General features: G+C 43.2%; 1 protein-coding gene across 1 annotated transcript in view; it reads right to left on the bottom strand.

Annotated features, from left to right (window-relative positions):
* The window catches only part of TPK1 (thiamin pyrophosphokinase 1), a gene marked incomplete at both ends in the record, with an annotated part of 57,456 nt that overhangs the window by 27,412 nt on the left and 12,862 nt on the right, over nt 1-17,182 (bottom strand). The window contains one exon of the mRNA XM_010146731.1: nt 3,163-3,235. Within this exon, the coding sequence (XP_010145033.1) occupies nt 3,163-3,235 (73 nt within the window). The remainder of the gene's footprint in view (nt 1-3,162; nt 3,236-17,182) is intronic.

Genomic DNA, 17,182 nt, shown 5'->3' with positions numbered 1-17,182 from the left:
CAGCAGGACACATAAACCAAGGGATTGCTTGAAAGCTTGAGCGCTGATTGTCAAGTAGGAGCAGCCTGCTCAAGACTCAACTGTTTCGGGTCCACCCATCCAACTTGTACAGCTCCTTCTGAAACCTTAAAAACCTCTCACCAAGGAATCAAGCCCTAAAATGAACTGTGTTTTTCTTAGAAAACGGTTCAGTTTTCTGAAGAATGCTTTAAATGAGTCAAACTTCTAAATTTTTAAAGCCCCATCCTGTATCACAAAACACAAAAAATACTAACAAGTAGGGATAAAAGACAAATTAAAATAGTCACAGAAAACTTCAATGGTTACGAATGAATTTAAATTAAAATAACTGAGGGAAATAATTTAACACTGCCATTTACAGAATGACAGAATGGTTTGGGTTGGAAAGGACCCCAAAGACCACCCAGTTCCAACTCCCTCGCCATGGGCAGGGACACCTCAGGTTGCCAAAATTATTAAAAATTTTGGCCTCGGAAAGCAGGCAGGGAATATAACACTCAAACATACGGTTTAGTAAGAAAGCCTCGAAGTTAGATAGATGCACAAGCACTACTTCACCGCTACAAATACACTCTGTGGTTCTCATTATAGGCGCATCATCACAGAACAGAACGACAATACCACCATAGCTATTACGTATTTCTACAGCCCTGATAACCACTGAACCCTGGAAATGTAATAGAAAAAGGAAAGGGAAAGTGCTACAGCTGCAGAACTGCAAAAATAAGCAACTCGATGGGGCTTAAAAAGGAAAGAGAACAGGAAAAACAGTGGACTTGTAAGTAAATTCACAGCATTTAATTACAGATCTGAAGCAGAGCCTGCTAAGTGTACAGAAGCCTTTTAAAGCACATGAAGTTTGCTTAGTGGAAAAGCCAAACTGGATTTATAATAAATAGCTTAATCTGGATTTCAAAGGGCACTGGATTCAACCCTCTGCTTCTATGCATAAGTACGGATTTGGTATCATTTCAGATAATGTCTTTGGTCTTAAAACTTTAGAAACTGAGCCTTGTTTGAGGCATAACAATACAATCGGCTGCTTTAACTTCAAAGGAATGTTTAAAAGGTTTCAATAATAGAAACATTCAGCTAAAGCAAGAACCAGATGAAACTGCAGTGACAGAAATATCACCATAAGTCCTCCCTGTTTTGCGCAGTGTGATTTCCAACGCACTTCAGATTACACAGAGACAGACTGCCAGTGCGGCTATTATGGGATCAGATGAACATGCATATTTATCATGAAAGTACAAAAACTCTTCTTAATATCTGTTTTAACAATGACAGAAAATATACAGAGTAAAGAACTGTTGGGGTTTTAGCCTTCATTTATAGTGCAACATGATTTAATAAAGAAAATTTAAACATGACATTCCATTTCCAGTTGTGGTGCAGTTGTATCCAGTTTTAACATTATTTAACTTTTTAAGAAATGAGAAAATCATCAGTAATTTTTTAATATAAAGAATGAAAGGCTACGAGCACCTACTTGACAAGCCAATGATGCAAAACCAAGACTGCAGAAAATAAAAACTAAGACTGAATAACCTATCTTATAACCTATGGGTATTCCTTAAGGCAGAATGTAAATACTTGTCATGTAATCCTTGCTCAACTAAAAATACCATAGGAACTGGCTTAAGGACATCCCTTCCAGTAAAACCCTTTTGCTATGGGAATCTGTATGCCATGTTTCCTGTAGTGGCATATATCTGGCTCTTGCTTTCATCTCTTAAACATGGTAGAAAACCTTCCGAGACTAGCAGCAACACCCTGGTACAAAGCTGGCGTGATGGAGGAGTCAGGCCCGTCATTGTTTTGTGATGATGACACAACTGCTTACAGACACGCTTTACAGAACCGTAATTAGCTTCATACACTGAGTTTAATACCCCCCCTTCTTACTCAGCACTATGCTAGGCTGTCTTTGACACAAACACCTGTAAATGAGTGAGTTTTATAACTCAATGATTAATGTCCATCAGCTTTAGTGGGAAAATCTCCCCCTGACCAGTAGTGTGCTATCTTCAGATAGACAAAACAAGTCACGAGAGACTGACTTCTGTCAATGGGTAGCTTTTATTAGGAAAGGGAAAAGGCAGTTGCTCTGGCTGGTGCTCTGTTGCAAATGCTGTTGCAAAACCCCTGTATTTACCACTCCAATTTTCTGACTACAGAAGTTTAATTTTAATTTACAAAAAATTATTTTTCCTATTATGTATATCCAAAGCGAAAAATCCTAAAGCCAAAATGCCAAACTGCTTTTTCCTCAGTGGTGTGTGAGGACCCCCCGCAAGGATTCCACAGTCTAGATTGTGTTCTTACAATCCAGAGATGTTGTGGATGCCCCATCCCTGGAAGCGCCCAAGGCCAGGCTGGACGAGGCTTGGAGCAACCTGGTCTAGTGGAAGGTGTCCCTGCCCATGGCAGGGGGGTTGGAACTAGATGATCTTTAAGGTCCCTTCCAACCCAAACCCTTCTATAATTCTATGATTCTATGAATCCCGATGAAATACTGCTTCCTTTACAGCTTATTAGCACTTGCACGGGTGTATGAACTCTGCATCAAGCAGAATGGTTCCTCACGTGTTCCGTGAACTGCACGTCAACAGTCAGCTACAATGGAGCTGACAAAAGGGATGCTACAGCCGCAAAAGTAATCCATGTGAAAAAGTGTAATACCAGTTTAGCTTAGCTTATCGCTTTCCACATCCCACTGTATTCCCTCTCTAGAGGGAATAAAAACCTCTCTAGAAAGTCTGTGGGTGCCAGCTGCGTGGGAAGAACGGGAGGTTAATCTTTATTGCTCTGTATCTCACTGAGCAAAAGCACTCATAGAATTTTCGGGAAGTTTTATGATAGTTGCTATAACCTCCAGCCACGTACCATCTATTTCTTGAGCTGGTGCAATGAAACTGCACCTTACGCAGGACCCGGGCAGTACCGCACCTCCCGTGTTTGCTTTAAACATCAGCACAGAGCCAGGCAGAGCGCAACTTCTCAGCCTCTAAGGTGCTTCACAACCGAAGCCTCAAAGAAACCAACGGAGCCAGAATCACCTAATGACCAACGGGGGCACTAATGGGTTGGATCCTACAGTGCTCTAACACACAAAGTCATCAAAGAGATTTAATTTACCTTGACCTTGTAGTACTCCTTGACTTCAGGCTGAATGGAATCAAAATCACCGCTGATGTAATCAGGCAAGAAGCTGAAAGGAAAGCAATGAGCAGTGAAATGAAAAATTAATCCATCTTTCAAATTTAATATTTATTTTCTCAAGAGCGCTAAGGGGTACAAGCATTAATCTCTCGGGGGAACAGGAGTTAGTTAAAAGCATGTTAAAACAAGAGTTGATACGAGGTGATACGAAATAAGGTAACAGATGAACTGTAAATCTAATAAATCTAGTGTCCATTCTCTACTGAGAGAGCTACACGCGTCTCCCCGGGTCAGCAAGGCAAGACCTGCATCTACACGGTTCTAGAAAGACAACTCTCAAATACCTTCCAAATGTATCATTCAGTCAGCAAAGCGTTTGAAAAACCCTATCTGTGTGCTGTACATCAACCTTCAGAGGATACCATTTGTCAGAAGATGATGATTCTTGGACAGCTGGCGTGCCACAAATATTCCAAAGATTTGTATTTTAGTTGTTACTGATGTCATCATTTCCGCTCTTCTTGCTTATTAAAAATACTCTCCCCAAAACATGGAAGCTAAATACTCAGGGATTTTAAGACATATTTTGGATGTACAAAATGTGTTGGAATTTGATTTCAAATGCTAACCATCATTTGTACAGTAATAGTGCTGCAAATCACACAGAAATTGTAATATTTTTCTCAACTTGCTTCTTCTCCCTTTTTTAATTGTGGAATACTTCAAAATATTTACTGTATAAATTCTTATCAAATTCATAATGAAACTTCATCTGTGCTACAGCGAGAACAGTTTAAGAATATTTTTTGGGAAAAAAACAAAACCCACAAACCCCCCCCCAGAAATAGAGGTTTCCATCTTGCACAGTTCCTGGAGTTTTAAGCAGCCTTCAGGAATACAGGTGAAAGTGTTGCCATTGTTTCAACAGAGAAGGCTGAACCGAGTTTTGATATTAAAGCTGTCATTTTGGTGGTCTTTAACAAATTAAATGCACAGCTCCTCTTCTCCAAGGTTACTACTATACGAGGGGTGTGAGAATTCATCAAGCCAATTAGTTTACAGCTCAAGCTGAGTTATGAGAAATGGGATAAAGCATGTTGGGGCATATTTTTCTCCCAGATGATTCCAGAAAAACACTACAGGGTCTACAAACTCCCGACATCAGTAAAACCTACACAAATCCCCTGAAATCTCTGAACAGAGCCAGAACACGAGATGTGTGGTCACCGGCCATCATTTCCTTGGAAAACTGAGAGCTGCTTCAGCAGAAGCTGGTATGTGTAGTTGTTTCAATTCGTTCATGTGCAACTATTGCATTTCAAATTCGTTGCCCTCTGCTCCTACTGTGGCTGCCATCAAAGGATATTGCCCAGAAAAGTTGTGGATGCCCCATCCCTGGATGTCTTTAAGGCCAGGCTGGATGAGGCTTTGAGCAACCTGGTCTAGTGGAAGGTGTCCCTGCCCATGGCAGGGGGCTTGGAACTGGGTGATCTTTAAGGTCCCTTCCAACCCAAACCATTCTGTGATTCTATGATTCCTGATTGAACCAAAGCCATTAAAAGCAAACTCACTTTAAGTGTTACAGCGGTGGCCCTGAATGCAAGCCCAGGATGCGTCCCACCAGGTTGGGCAGGAAGAACAACAGCCAGTTGTCACAGAAAGCCAACTCGGTATGACACACACATCCACTCCGCTGAAAAAGCTGATGTCATAAGGTTGTTTATCTTACTGAAATGCAGTACCTACATCCAAAATTGTCTCTTTTTTTCTCTACAGTAACTACAGACTGCAGTGCTTTTAAATAATCAACCATTCCTCCTGAGTGCCTCAAGGGGCATAACTGGGGGCAGAATTACCCAAAAAAGTATCTTCTCCTAATCAAATGCATCTGCACAGCTTTTGTTCTCATCCAGAGTAAAACCACTCCCATGACAAAAGCTAGCTGTGGTTCTGCCCCAAATTTTGCAAGCAACCATCATGAAAGATTTCAGCTTTGTCTTCAGAGGATGACTGCTCTTCATAGCTCGCTGAGTACACAAGCCAACTAGTCAGCACTAGCTGATACAGAAAAAGGGGAAGTAGTTGAAGTATATATATGGAAAAAACCCTCACACTAAAGTAACTTAAGAATATTGTGTAATAGTCGGTTTTCACTTGTCTGCTTCAGTACAGTTTTGCATTTACTCCAGAGCATGGAACATTCCAGGAGAACAGGCTCTGGAGAATCACTCATCAAGCTTAGTATTCTGTTAGAGAAAGAAATTGTCAGAAAACAGTAACAGAAAAGGCCCCTTCATAAAATTTAAAACAGCATCCCTTATTTAAAGTACGGATTAAAATCAGGTATTATATTAGTCTAAGCCATGCTTTCTTACCCTCTGACCTCAAAATCATGAATGATTCTTACCCTGTAGCGTAACTGTACTGAAGATGCTGTACATTTCAGTGACATGTATGGCACATACTCTTTAATGGAAGAGGTTATCTTTTTGCCCATGATGGCAAAGGATGTCTTTAATTCCTTTTCAAAGTGCAGTTTGAAATTTTAATTTCTAAATAGTCCAGATGACGCAGCCTACTGCATTTCAGAACCATATTTTACCAGTCTCATTAGCTGTTAATTATAACTGTGCATATAAGGTCATGACCAGCTCAGCTGGCTTGATTTTCTGCTGCTTTACACTGGCATTTATCAAGAGCGAGCCAACTCCATAATTCTAATAGGACCAAAAGTATAAAATTCACATGAGTTCAGCCCAGCCTACCAAGCCTTGCCGGTCAAGCAACAGAACACCAGGAACTGAGCAACAACAACCCCAAAGAGGCTTTGGCCCAGCTGGAGTTTTTCAATCTCTTCACTTCTCATTCTCTTGCCTTTTCTAAGGGTTGTTGCTTTGGTTTTGTTTGTCTGGTCTTTTTTTTTCTCTTCTCATAGGGGCATTGGAGAGTCATATGGCATCCATCTAAAATGAGTGTGGAGTCAGGAGGGCCAGGACTGCTTTCAGATAAGGACCTGAAGGCACTTCCACAGCAGACTGCTAATGTTTCATGGGCATAACTTAAAAAAACCAACAGCTAACCACAGAGTTTTGATATGAAACCTTTAAAGGTTTAGCTAGCTTACCAAGAAAAAACAGCACAATTTCCTGGAAGTTTTGAGATGGGTCACAGCTAGGGGATTTATCCAAACAGGTTGAAGGCTGGATGTTGACTGAACAGTTTTATGAACTCCCAGGATGCTGGGGCTGGAGAGGGGGAAAAAACCCAAAGAGATTCCTACAAGTTTGCCAAGTTTCAAGATACGCTAACAAAATTGTAGTCACCAGTACCATAAAACAATAATCTTAACACAGACACGGATAACAAAATACATAGAAGCTTTTTAAACTGAGGTTCTCAGGGTAAATGAGCACAACTGTGCCTTTTGCCTTCCAGAAGCTCATCTAATGGACACAGCTTAATTCAAGATTCACAGAATGACAGAATGGTTTGGGTTGGAAGGGACCTTAAAGCCCATCTAGCTCCAACCCCCCTGCCATGGGCAGGGACACCTTCCACTAGACCAGGTTGCTCCAAGCCTCATCCAGCCTGGCCCAGAAGGAAGCCAGGCCAAGAAGCAGTTTGATTTTTAAATATTCAACACTAATGAACAGCATGTTGAATTTAAAACATCAGAATATTTGGTTCTTTATTCACTCACTTTAGGAATGCAGAGTGGAGTGGTGAATATGGCTTTTTATACAATTATGAAAAAGTCCCTCCACACGATACTTTAGCAGTTTGTAATAAAAACTGCACTGCCTCCTTAAATAAATTGCTCTGGCATAACCGTTCGGTTCCATCATTAATTCAAAGTTACAGTTTCCTAGTACTATTGACTTTTCTCGTGATGTAGCTCCTTTAGCACATAATTGTCTGCAATTAACCTTTTTTAAACAAATCTTAACATCAGAGACATGAACATTTAAAGGCAGTATCTGGGCTACCCTTCGCTTCCTTCGGTCAGAGCAGAGCAAACAATCCTGCGCAGAGAAGACATATGTGTCCCAGCTGTATCATCCTTTAGGTTTAGGGATTAGGTTTAGATTAGATGTCAGGAAGAAATTCTTCACAGAGAGGGTGGTGAAGCACTGGAACAGGTTGCCCAGAGATGTGGATGCCCCATCCCTGGATGACTTCAAGGCCAGGCTGGATGTGGCTTTGAGCAACCTGGTCTAGTGGAAGGTGTCCCTGCCCATGGCAGGGGGGTTGGAACTGGATGGTCTTTAAGGTCCCTTCCAACCCAAACCATTCTGTGATTCTATGATTCTATCTGAGGGCACAGAGTGGGTTCCCTATGCTTTTTATCACTTTTTAAAATAAATTTCAAAACGGGTGCCTTTTACCCTGGACTAAGACACACGCAAGCTGCCTCCCAGAATTAAAAGTACAGTGAAGACGAAATGCTGCAGATTTCACAGGAAGCAAAGTCTCTAAAGTCAGCCTTAACTTTCATATGAAGCTAGTACTTGGGAATACAGAAGCTGTAACACTTTAGCCTCACTTCAGGATTAACGATAAAATCACAGTTTAGCACAAAAGCCCCAACATGCAAATCTACATTTACCCCAAATCTACGTTTGCTAACTGCTAAGATGCACTTTCAGCTTGCCCTCCTGACTAGAAGGCCGAGCGAGGGCTGTTCTCACCAGAAAGTTGTTAAATCTGATTAAATCTGTCAGAAGAATGCTGTTTAGTGCTGTGAAGACCAAAGCATCTTTTGAACTCCCAGACAGGTACAGCACAAGGAGATGCCGTTTACCTTTTGTCTCGGAGCAGCGTGCTCAAACGCCCCGTGTAGCTGTACAGAGGTGTGCTTTTGATGTCACGTCGCCAGATACATTCAGCGTTCATGCCTATTAAGTCTGTAAGTACTTTCCCGGTCTCACCTGCAAGGTTACGACAGGTAAGGGTCACGGCTGAGGCTCAGAAGCCCAACACTAAATACCAATACAATTAATGAACTTCAAGCTGACTATCAAAAGGCATTTTGGTTTGGTTTATCTTGAGCAAGGATTCCTTGACTTTAAGTATTCCATAACATTATTATCACCAGGCCTTTAAAAAAAGCACAGTCCTGACCTTCTGCACCCTCTACTTCCCAATCAAGACTCTCTTGAAGTCAGCTAGCTTACTTTTTCGGACTCCTTGGTTCACATCAATGCTATTTCAATTCACAAAGCCTCCCTCATCCGTATAATATTTGTATGAGGGTGGCACTGACAATGTTGCACTAGTTGCTGTGCAAATTCAGAAAAAAACCTACATAAATATCCCCAATTGCCCATTCCTTCCTCCAAGACTTTAATAAACCCTAACATTCATTAATGTAATTGCTTACACAGAACATAATTACCAAACAGCATTTTGTACATTACAATAAATCCAGAGGAGCTTTAACAAGATGTCATAAAAAAAGGGACACACACACACGACACAACAGTACTGCAGACGCCAATTTAACAAAGAAAGCACGTATATGCCTCCATCAGGCCGTACACAGGCAGCAGTCTCCTGCACCCTGCCAGAATTCTTCTCACACACCATTACCAAATCTGTGGATTACGGTCTGGCAGCTCTGTGGTTGAAAGTCATAGGTAATATTTGGCAACCTTGGAGAACAGCGTCTTCTCTCCTTAGTTTTTAAAGAGCTCAGTGTTAAAGAGCATAGAGGTATTATTTTATTTGCAAACGCTGTGATTTAAAGCAAAAGATAAAAGTGTTTGAGGGCAATAATGCATTCATTTATGCTTGCCTGGTATGCAGTATCACCTTGCAAATAATAAAAAAAATAAATTATCTGAAATAAATTGTAGAACATATTACCCTCAGATCAAACTGCTATGCAAAGCACACATCAGGGGGACATCTTCTGCAGGGGACAGCCAACTAGCTTCCATTATCATTAACAAAAATCATGCAGCTAACGCCCTGCCTCGAATCCTTATCCCTCAGTGACAAAAAAAAGTGTTAATGATAGCCACAACTGTTGCATTTTTCTTTTTAATTGCCAATATTTGAAACTGTTCCCCAGTTACGATCAATACAGCACAAAATAAAACGATGCTCCAAGATTTAAAAGCTGCCTGATTGTTTTCCATGGTGCCAACACCCTCCTGGGTTCAGGTAAGTACATGTCCCTCTGGAAAACCCCATCGCGAAAGCAAGGAAGCATAACTACTCATCCAGAAGTGCCAACCTCTAGTCCTCCAGGACACGAGGCCAGAGAAAAGGGGAGAGAAGACGAACAGTATAACCGGGACTTCCTCCAAGGGGTGAGGGTACCTGAGAAGATAGAGGCTGACAAGACATCCAAAACCACTTTCCCTCTTTTCATTGTCAAAGCATGGAAGAATATGCCCCAAAATTGAGAAACATCAGCCACTACGTTAGAGAAAGGTAAACTGCTCCCTATTAACATTTTAGACAGCATGGGAGGAATCAGAGGGATAGGATGGGATCTAAAACCTGGTAAACTTATATCGAAGCAGTCCCAAACTCCACAGAGATTCACCTATTAGCCTGAAAAGGCAGCACTGGAAGCCTGAGGCCAGCCCAGGATTTCTTCATGGAGTGACACCAAAGTTGGATTTTGTTCCTCCAAGGTGAAAACAAACTTTTCCAAGACAAGATAAACAATTTCTCTTCCTTCCCAGAAGAGATAGGAATACGCATATTTTATTTTTTCCCCTTATGAGATGGTTACTAGTGGACTAGTATTTCAACTCCACGTGTCCTTTCTGCAACCTTTTACACCAGTAAGAACCCTTCAGAGTTAAGAACAATCAAAGAGTAAGCAAGTCCATGTGAAAGACCTTCACTGGGATTTCTTTGCTTCCATAATTTACTCACTCCCACCCGAGTACCTGCAGTACCTGCCCTGAGTTTAGCACCTGTTTACGTACTTCCAAAGCCAGGGAAGACGACCTACGCAGGAGAGGTTGAGTTTAAAGAAGCCCTTTGCTTCTTCAGGGCTTCAAACTGCAGTAAATAGCCTGCAGCAGAAATCCTTTAGAGCCCTTTCCACCTGACTCCAAGTGCAATGAGAAAAGATTTATCCCCTTATTGAGCAATCTGTTCCAAGCAGGCAAGAAGAAATCTGCAGGTTTTCAAACGCTTTAATTAGGCTTCTCCTGTTTGGGCCTGCGTTTGCTTTTCCGATTTCCACATACAGATCGTTTTATGGATTAATTTTCTGTTTCCTGGCCCTTAGAGCAACATGTAGGCACTTACGCATAAGGAGGAAGACCAGCCATAAAAGGCAAATGGTCACACAAAAACCTATTTAAAGACACCTACTGGGAGGACACGAAGTCTTAAGGAGGAAACCAGAACATCTGGTGACAACACAACTGCTGAAAGGCAAAGTCGGCTCCCGTATGGTTCATGAAAATATCTTCTCTCCTGGGCTCTGACTGACTGTGGAGCAGCCACTGAGCAAACTTCCGATCCTTTTACCTTTCTGGAGAGGGTGTGTTTGAGTGCCTTAAATATATTAGTAAAGTGTCTTCAGGTTTTGAGCCCTTACACTGATAAGCTACGTAACATTTTTGCAGCGAACCAAAGCACTGAGCTTCCTGAAAACACTTGGGCGGCACAGAGGAACAAAACACAGCGCTTCATCTTTTTCGGGAACGTGAACTTCCACGGCAAGGAACGGAGGAAAGACATGTGACGGCAGCGAGCTCTTTGAAGTGTGCTGTCTCTGTGTGGCTGAAATTTGGTAAGTCAGTGGGAGGCAGAAGTTTTATTAAACCTTTCGCTGCTGACCTCTGCTGCAGCTTCTCCAGGTCTGACAAAGAACCGGGATATTCCACCGGAGCATTAGCATTTCAAAAGGTACCTGCACCTCCTGCCCAGGCAGCACAGGAGCATTAATTAGAGAGACAGCAGAAGATAAATGCGCATATGGAATGAGAGCCCCGCTCTGTTTGATGCTTGGCAACCTTTACCTAAAAGCACCCTCACTTTCATCAGATTAACTCAAGGGAGTATTCTCCCATCGCTGCACAATGCAGCCGGATAGTGTATGGCCCCGTTTCATTTCCTGGAGGTTGTGATTTAGACAACATACTGCAAAGTTTAATAGAAATTCTTTTTGGGTGAGTACTAATCACAAAGGGGAAAGGTCGGCCCCAAGCGCTCTGAAGACTGGCAGAAGAGTGTTTACTAGAGAGGTGGCCCTGTCCTGGGCGGGGTAAGGCTTCTGCATCTCACCTCAACCCTTGCCTTCCCACCCTCAACTCCTCAGAGTCTCCACCTCTCCAGACTGAGAACAGCAGTGTGCGTATTTCCGACAGCAAAGGCAACAGGTCTACAGTTACGGACACAAAAAAACAGCTCTCTCTTTCTCGAGCTCAGAAATACCTCAAACAATCATTTTGGTGAGCCTAGATACAGCTGAAATGCCTCTGATAAAACTCTAATTAAGGATTAAAACCCTCTTTTGTAGTTAGCTGACATATGGATGAAATTAAGAAACAAAAAGTTGTAACTCTCCTGCATAAATAAACCCACCTTCTGATCACAACCCAATGTACTCAGTCGAAACAGTTTTTCTATCAAGGTTTTATTTCTCCCATGTGTTTTAGGGAACAAAGACTCAGGGACTGACAAAATATGTTCACTTAATGAAAAACCAGCTCTCTCCTGCTGTTTTCCCCTGCAAAATGTTTGAACTGCAAAAATAACCAGGTAAGTTCATACCTACGCTCTGCACCTAAATAGTTCATACGCTCTGCACCTAAAAGTTCATACCTACGCTCTGCACCTAAATAGGTGCAGAAGGATGTCTGGTTGACAGTGACTTGACTGACCTAAATTTTTAATCCTTTCTGCTGTTCGCTAGTGACCAAACCTACACGTAAGGAAGCCTAACAACATGCTAAGGAAGGCTGTGGCAGTGCCACCCTGACCACTACACGGGCTGTCAGCTTTCCCAAAGACTGCCTCTCCCAAGTGCAGGGACACACGCTAGTCTTGCTGTTAGCATCTTCCTTCAGCTTTGCTGCAGTCAGATTCCTCCTCCTGGCAGCCAGTGCAGCTTCCAATGCTCCCCCCATCCCCACCCCCCAGAAAAAGAAGGGATTTTTGGAAGTTATGCATCACCACCACAGGGAAGGTCCCTGCAGTTAAGAGTCTATCTGAAAAGGGAAGAGAGCGATTACACCGCCATGGTATCCATAGAATCAGAGAATGGTTTGGGTTGGAAGGGCCCTTAAAGCTCATCTAGTTCCACCCCCCCTGCCATGGGCAGGGACACCTTCCACTAGACCAGGTTGCTCCAAGCCTCATCCAGCCTGACCCTGAAAAGGTAAAGGTGTAAAGGTGGGAAATGACTCCTTCTAGTGGAAGGTGTCCCTGCCCATGGCAGGGGGGGTGGAACTAGATGAGCTTTAAGGTCCCTTCCAACCCAAACCATTCTGTGATTCTATGAAATATTCTTTAAAAGGAAAAAGAAAAGAAAAGAATTCACTGGCCCAAGCAGTATGCCAAATCCCAAAGTCCTCCTCATTGCTCACAGCTTCCTCCCGAAAGCGCCGGCTGTCACACAGATACTCCTTTTCCCTTCTTCTGCTACTGTCTCACACTGGGATAACTCACCGAAGAAACACCAATCCTAAGCACAGCACACAACAGCCATCGTAACAATATCACAGGAGTCTGCCCCAGGTCCTCTCTCTGGTACCGACTCCGCAGTCCGAACCCTTGAGAAAGAGCTAACGGCAACAGCATCAAGGCAGCACGTTTCTGCAAGACATCAAGGTCTTCAAATAACGCTTCCCTCAAACCACATCGGAAGACAGCTACCGCTGCGAGGGCTTACCTACATAAATCACTAAAAAGCACCAAGAATCCGCACTCGGGTGCTAAGATCCTCGCCAGGTTTCAATCCTTCAAGCATAACCAAGAGAAATCAAAAGGGCACAGAGAAGGCACTCCAAGGCTGCATGGAGAACCTGGTCGACTGAAGGGTATATAAATCTCAGCAAGCTTTAAAATAGGTCAGAGACTGGTAGTAGAGCAGTCACATTGGCCGTGGTGGCTGTGCTTGTGTCCTGGGCAATAGCAGCTTCAGATGTAACACTCAACTGCGTTCCAGACCCAAATGTGTGTGTGCCCCCTCCCCAGGCCATTAATCAGACGATGGTGCTATAGCGTGTTTTCATTTAAGGAAGTAGGTATGTGCTCCTGTTGCTATGAAGTCTTTAATACCCAGACTTGCCGCTGGGACCTACCCACCAAACTCCTACTGTCTGTGCCTTAAGCTGTCGTCATTAATGTTTCATCAAAAGCAAGGAAATCTTGCTGTCGAGGGAAGGTGTGAAGAGAACCCGAGCCAGCCCTCCAGTTCGTACCTGCAGCACTTAGTTACTGTCACTTCCTAATACAGTATTTAGAGCACAAATGATGGCATTTAGATAACTACCTACCTGACAGACAGCAAATCCAGGCAGGTAAATGTACAGATTTAGTGCTTGTTCAACAAGGCATTCATAAAAGTCAGTCACAGAAAAAACTGCACACGTGGCTGAGGCATTAGAAACATCACAAACATGCACACAATATTACAGAATTCTCAAGCCCTCCTTCTTCTCCTCTTTCTGTCCAAGTGGGTTAAAAACACTTTCAGGCAGAAAACACGTCACCCTGGATAACTAGTGCACAGTACAAACAGCCCCTGACTCGGGCTCTGAACAAGTAATTTTCGATCGAGTAGCTGAAAAAGAAATGTTAATGTAAATTCTGATGCTGTTGGTGTCCTGCTTATTCTAGGAAATTTTTAACAATGCCCCCTCTATCAACTTCACAATTTATTAGGATTAAAAAAATATTTATAAAGCCCTTAACTGCGATCCTACCGAGTTCTACTATTGTCATTACCACTTTCATATGTATCTTTTATTAGAGTTCAACACACTAATTAACTAGAACCAGAAAGAGATCGTAAGGACCCAGATCTACCTATAAATAATACAAATGCAATTATGAGCTCTTATTAAAAGCTGTTCCCTTTATATACAGTGATAGCAGTTGCTCCTCAGGGAAGACATTCAGAAGTCTGATACCCCCACTGCCCTCTGTGGCCATTAACACTGTAAGATGGAAGAGGAGGACTCTGAGTGGATGCAGCTTTGGAAAAGGCTGGACACCAGGAAGTTGAGTCAGACACATTGAATTCCTGTGTACTGAGATGGTCAAGGAGTAGCCCGAAGACACCACAGGCGACATGATGTAATGTAGCTGTCATTAATTGGTATCTCTATGTTGACTGTGCCGATGATGTCACTGATTTTTAAATGCCTTTCAATAGTACCTGCTGTGATCTCTTCCACAATTCCTTAGGAACTGAGGTTAGACTAACAGGTCTGTAGTTTGCTGGGGCTCCCCGCACACCCTTCTTGCAAACTGGAGTAATGTTGGCTCGCTTCCAGTCAGTGCAGACAACGCCAGATTCCCAAGTCCTCTGGTATTTGAGTGAGGGGGGTCCTGCTGTAACATCCGCTAGCTCCTGCAGCACGCTGGGATGAATCCCGTCATTAGACACGAGCAGTTTTCCCCACCCCTTTCTTTCACAAGTTGGGCAAACCAGTTTACAAATGGAGCTTTCAGATACTGTTGTACAACGAAAGAAAAGAACTAATTCTAATTACTTTTAAAACACAGAGATAAGGAATTGAAACTACAACCTACAGGTAACCCATGCTTTTGTTTTCCAGACTCCTATAATGTGTTATGTCACTAAGATGGTTCAATCTTCACGGACAACAGAGTGGAGCAAGTCAGTGGATGAACGCCCAAATCAGCTGATTTACAACAAAGGTTGGGGGGGGGGGGAAAACAAAAAGGAAACCTACACTGGGATTGACAACTTGTCTGTGGCGCAGTGCCAAGAGCCTGCCTAATACATTTGAACATGCCAAAATATTAAACCCCAGAAGCGTAAGAACAAAGAGGGAAATTCTGATGAGCTCTTAAACCAGGTCGTGAACATGACTGTGCTTCTGTTTGGCGCGACGGAAAGAAGTCAAAACTTCTACCGTGGCTTTTCGGGCGTGAACACGGTAAAGAAAGCACATTCCACTCTGATTACAGATTAGATCCTGCAGAACGGGGAAGGCATCGCCCTCCTGATGAAAGTCCTCTTCAGCATGTCAGACGTGCTATCAGAGTTCTCAAAACCACTCCCGAGGTGTATTGGAATCACATAAACGTGGCAGCGCTGACCACTTAATCCCCCTTCTGTCACAGGCAAGTTGGAGAACAAAAATTACACTGACACCCAAGGGTATTTTATAATAGAATATGAAATAAAATAATAAATTTTCAGGTGATTTTGGCTTTGCCTCGTGGTGCTGCATTATACACCAAATATTCCTGGCTTCTCATTCATTATTATTTAATTACGACAGAATGCCTTTATTTCAGACTTAATTAACCTCTGAAAGGAGTTTGTGACCTTGGGCCCCTCCTGCGCACTTTCAACGTGCTGTGTGAATATTGCTCTGCCAGGGAACACTTCCTTTAATGCCGAGCTTAAATGTAGTAAACAGGTTTTTATGAGGAACACATGGATGTCTTCAAGGCCAGGCTGGATGAGGCTTGGAGCAACCTGGTCTAGTGCAAGGTGTCCCTGCTCGTGGCAGGGGGGTTGGAACTGGATGGTCTTTAAGGTCCCTTCCAACCCAAACCGTTCTGTGATTCTATGATTCTATGAAATAGGGGAACCCTGTACGTGGTCACTTAATGAATGAGAGCTAGATAGGGAAGAGCATCCATGATCTTCCCTATCACTTTCACAGTGGGGCAGAGAAGAGGGAGTAAGGAGACGAGGAGGGATTTGCCCATGTAATTCCTATTGGTTTAAACCCACAGAGGCTGAAGTGTCACTCCAAGTCCAATGACACTGGAGCACAGTTCCAGCTCCCGGCTTTGTCAGAAATTGCTGTGCAATCTGAAACGCTTTGACTCTGAAAAGAAATCAGAGAGCAGTAACCTTTTCACAAGCCGAGAGGCAGAACCACAGCTCGTGCAGCGCTTGCACTGCTTTGCTGCAAAGCTCCCAGCGATGGATCAACATCGGCCCCTCGGTGCCAGTCAGAGCGGAGGCTTGCAGAGCGGGAGCGGGTTCAGTAGCTCGCTTGCTAGCAATGTTAACCCTTCAAAACAGGTTCTTCATCATCCTGAGAATTCCCTCTGAGTGCCAACACCCCCATCAATCCATGCATGCTCCTCACACGATTCCCTCCTGTAGAAGACCCTCCTCAAAATCACTTTACACACAGTTTTCTTTTTTCATAGAATTAAAAGCATCAGAAGTATTAAACCTCACAGATGAAGTTTTAACAACAACAAAAAGGCACTGCATTGTTTACTGACTTTTTCAGCAGTATTTTTGGGACAGTCTCTCTTTCACCACTCAAAACACCTTAACGCACACAGTTCCAGTCTGATCTGACAGTGGCATTTAACACGCCTGCTGCAGCTTATAAAATTAGAAAGCATCAATCCTCCCACAGATACTGCTGGAACTTGCAGAGGCAAATCACACTTCTGCCTTCCCTACTACAGAGCCTTCCTTCCTTTCTTGTGACAGCATGAAGGTTGCTCCACTGCAGTTAGCAGCTTGGTTTACTCCAGAGGTTTTTCTCTTTTTCAGCTTTCATTCCCTTCCCATCCTTTTACCACATTTTTCCCCCATCCCCTCCAATTTTTGCCCTATTTAGACTATGCCTGTGCCAACTGTCACCTAATCTCTCTCGCTCTCCTAAACACTGACACAAAAGCCCTGCTGTCAAAGAAACAGAGATATTCAGAGTTTTCTTGCATCCTCACAGGATGTGGAGCCCTTGCAGAGGAACTTCACTTCTGCACAGAGGGGATGACAACCACAGGAACTGCTCTCAACGCTCTGGCCCGCGGCTGGGTGACCAACACTCTGAACGATGTCACTGGA

This window comes from Eurypyga helias, unplaced genomic scaffold, assembly GCF_000690775.1.
Source record: "Eurypyga helias isolate BGI_N326 unplaced genomic scaffold, ASM69077v1 scaffold11492, whole genome shotgun sequence".
In the NCBI taxonomy this organism is placed as follows: domain Eukaryota; kingdom Metazoa; phylum Chordata; class Aves; order Eurypygiformes; family Eurypygidae; genus Eurypyga; species Eurypyga helias.
This window is presented reverse-complemented; position numbering and strand designations above follow the sequence as displayed.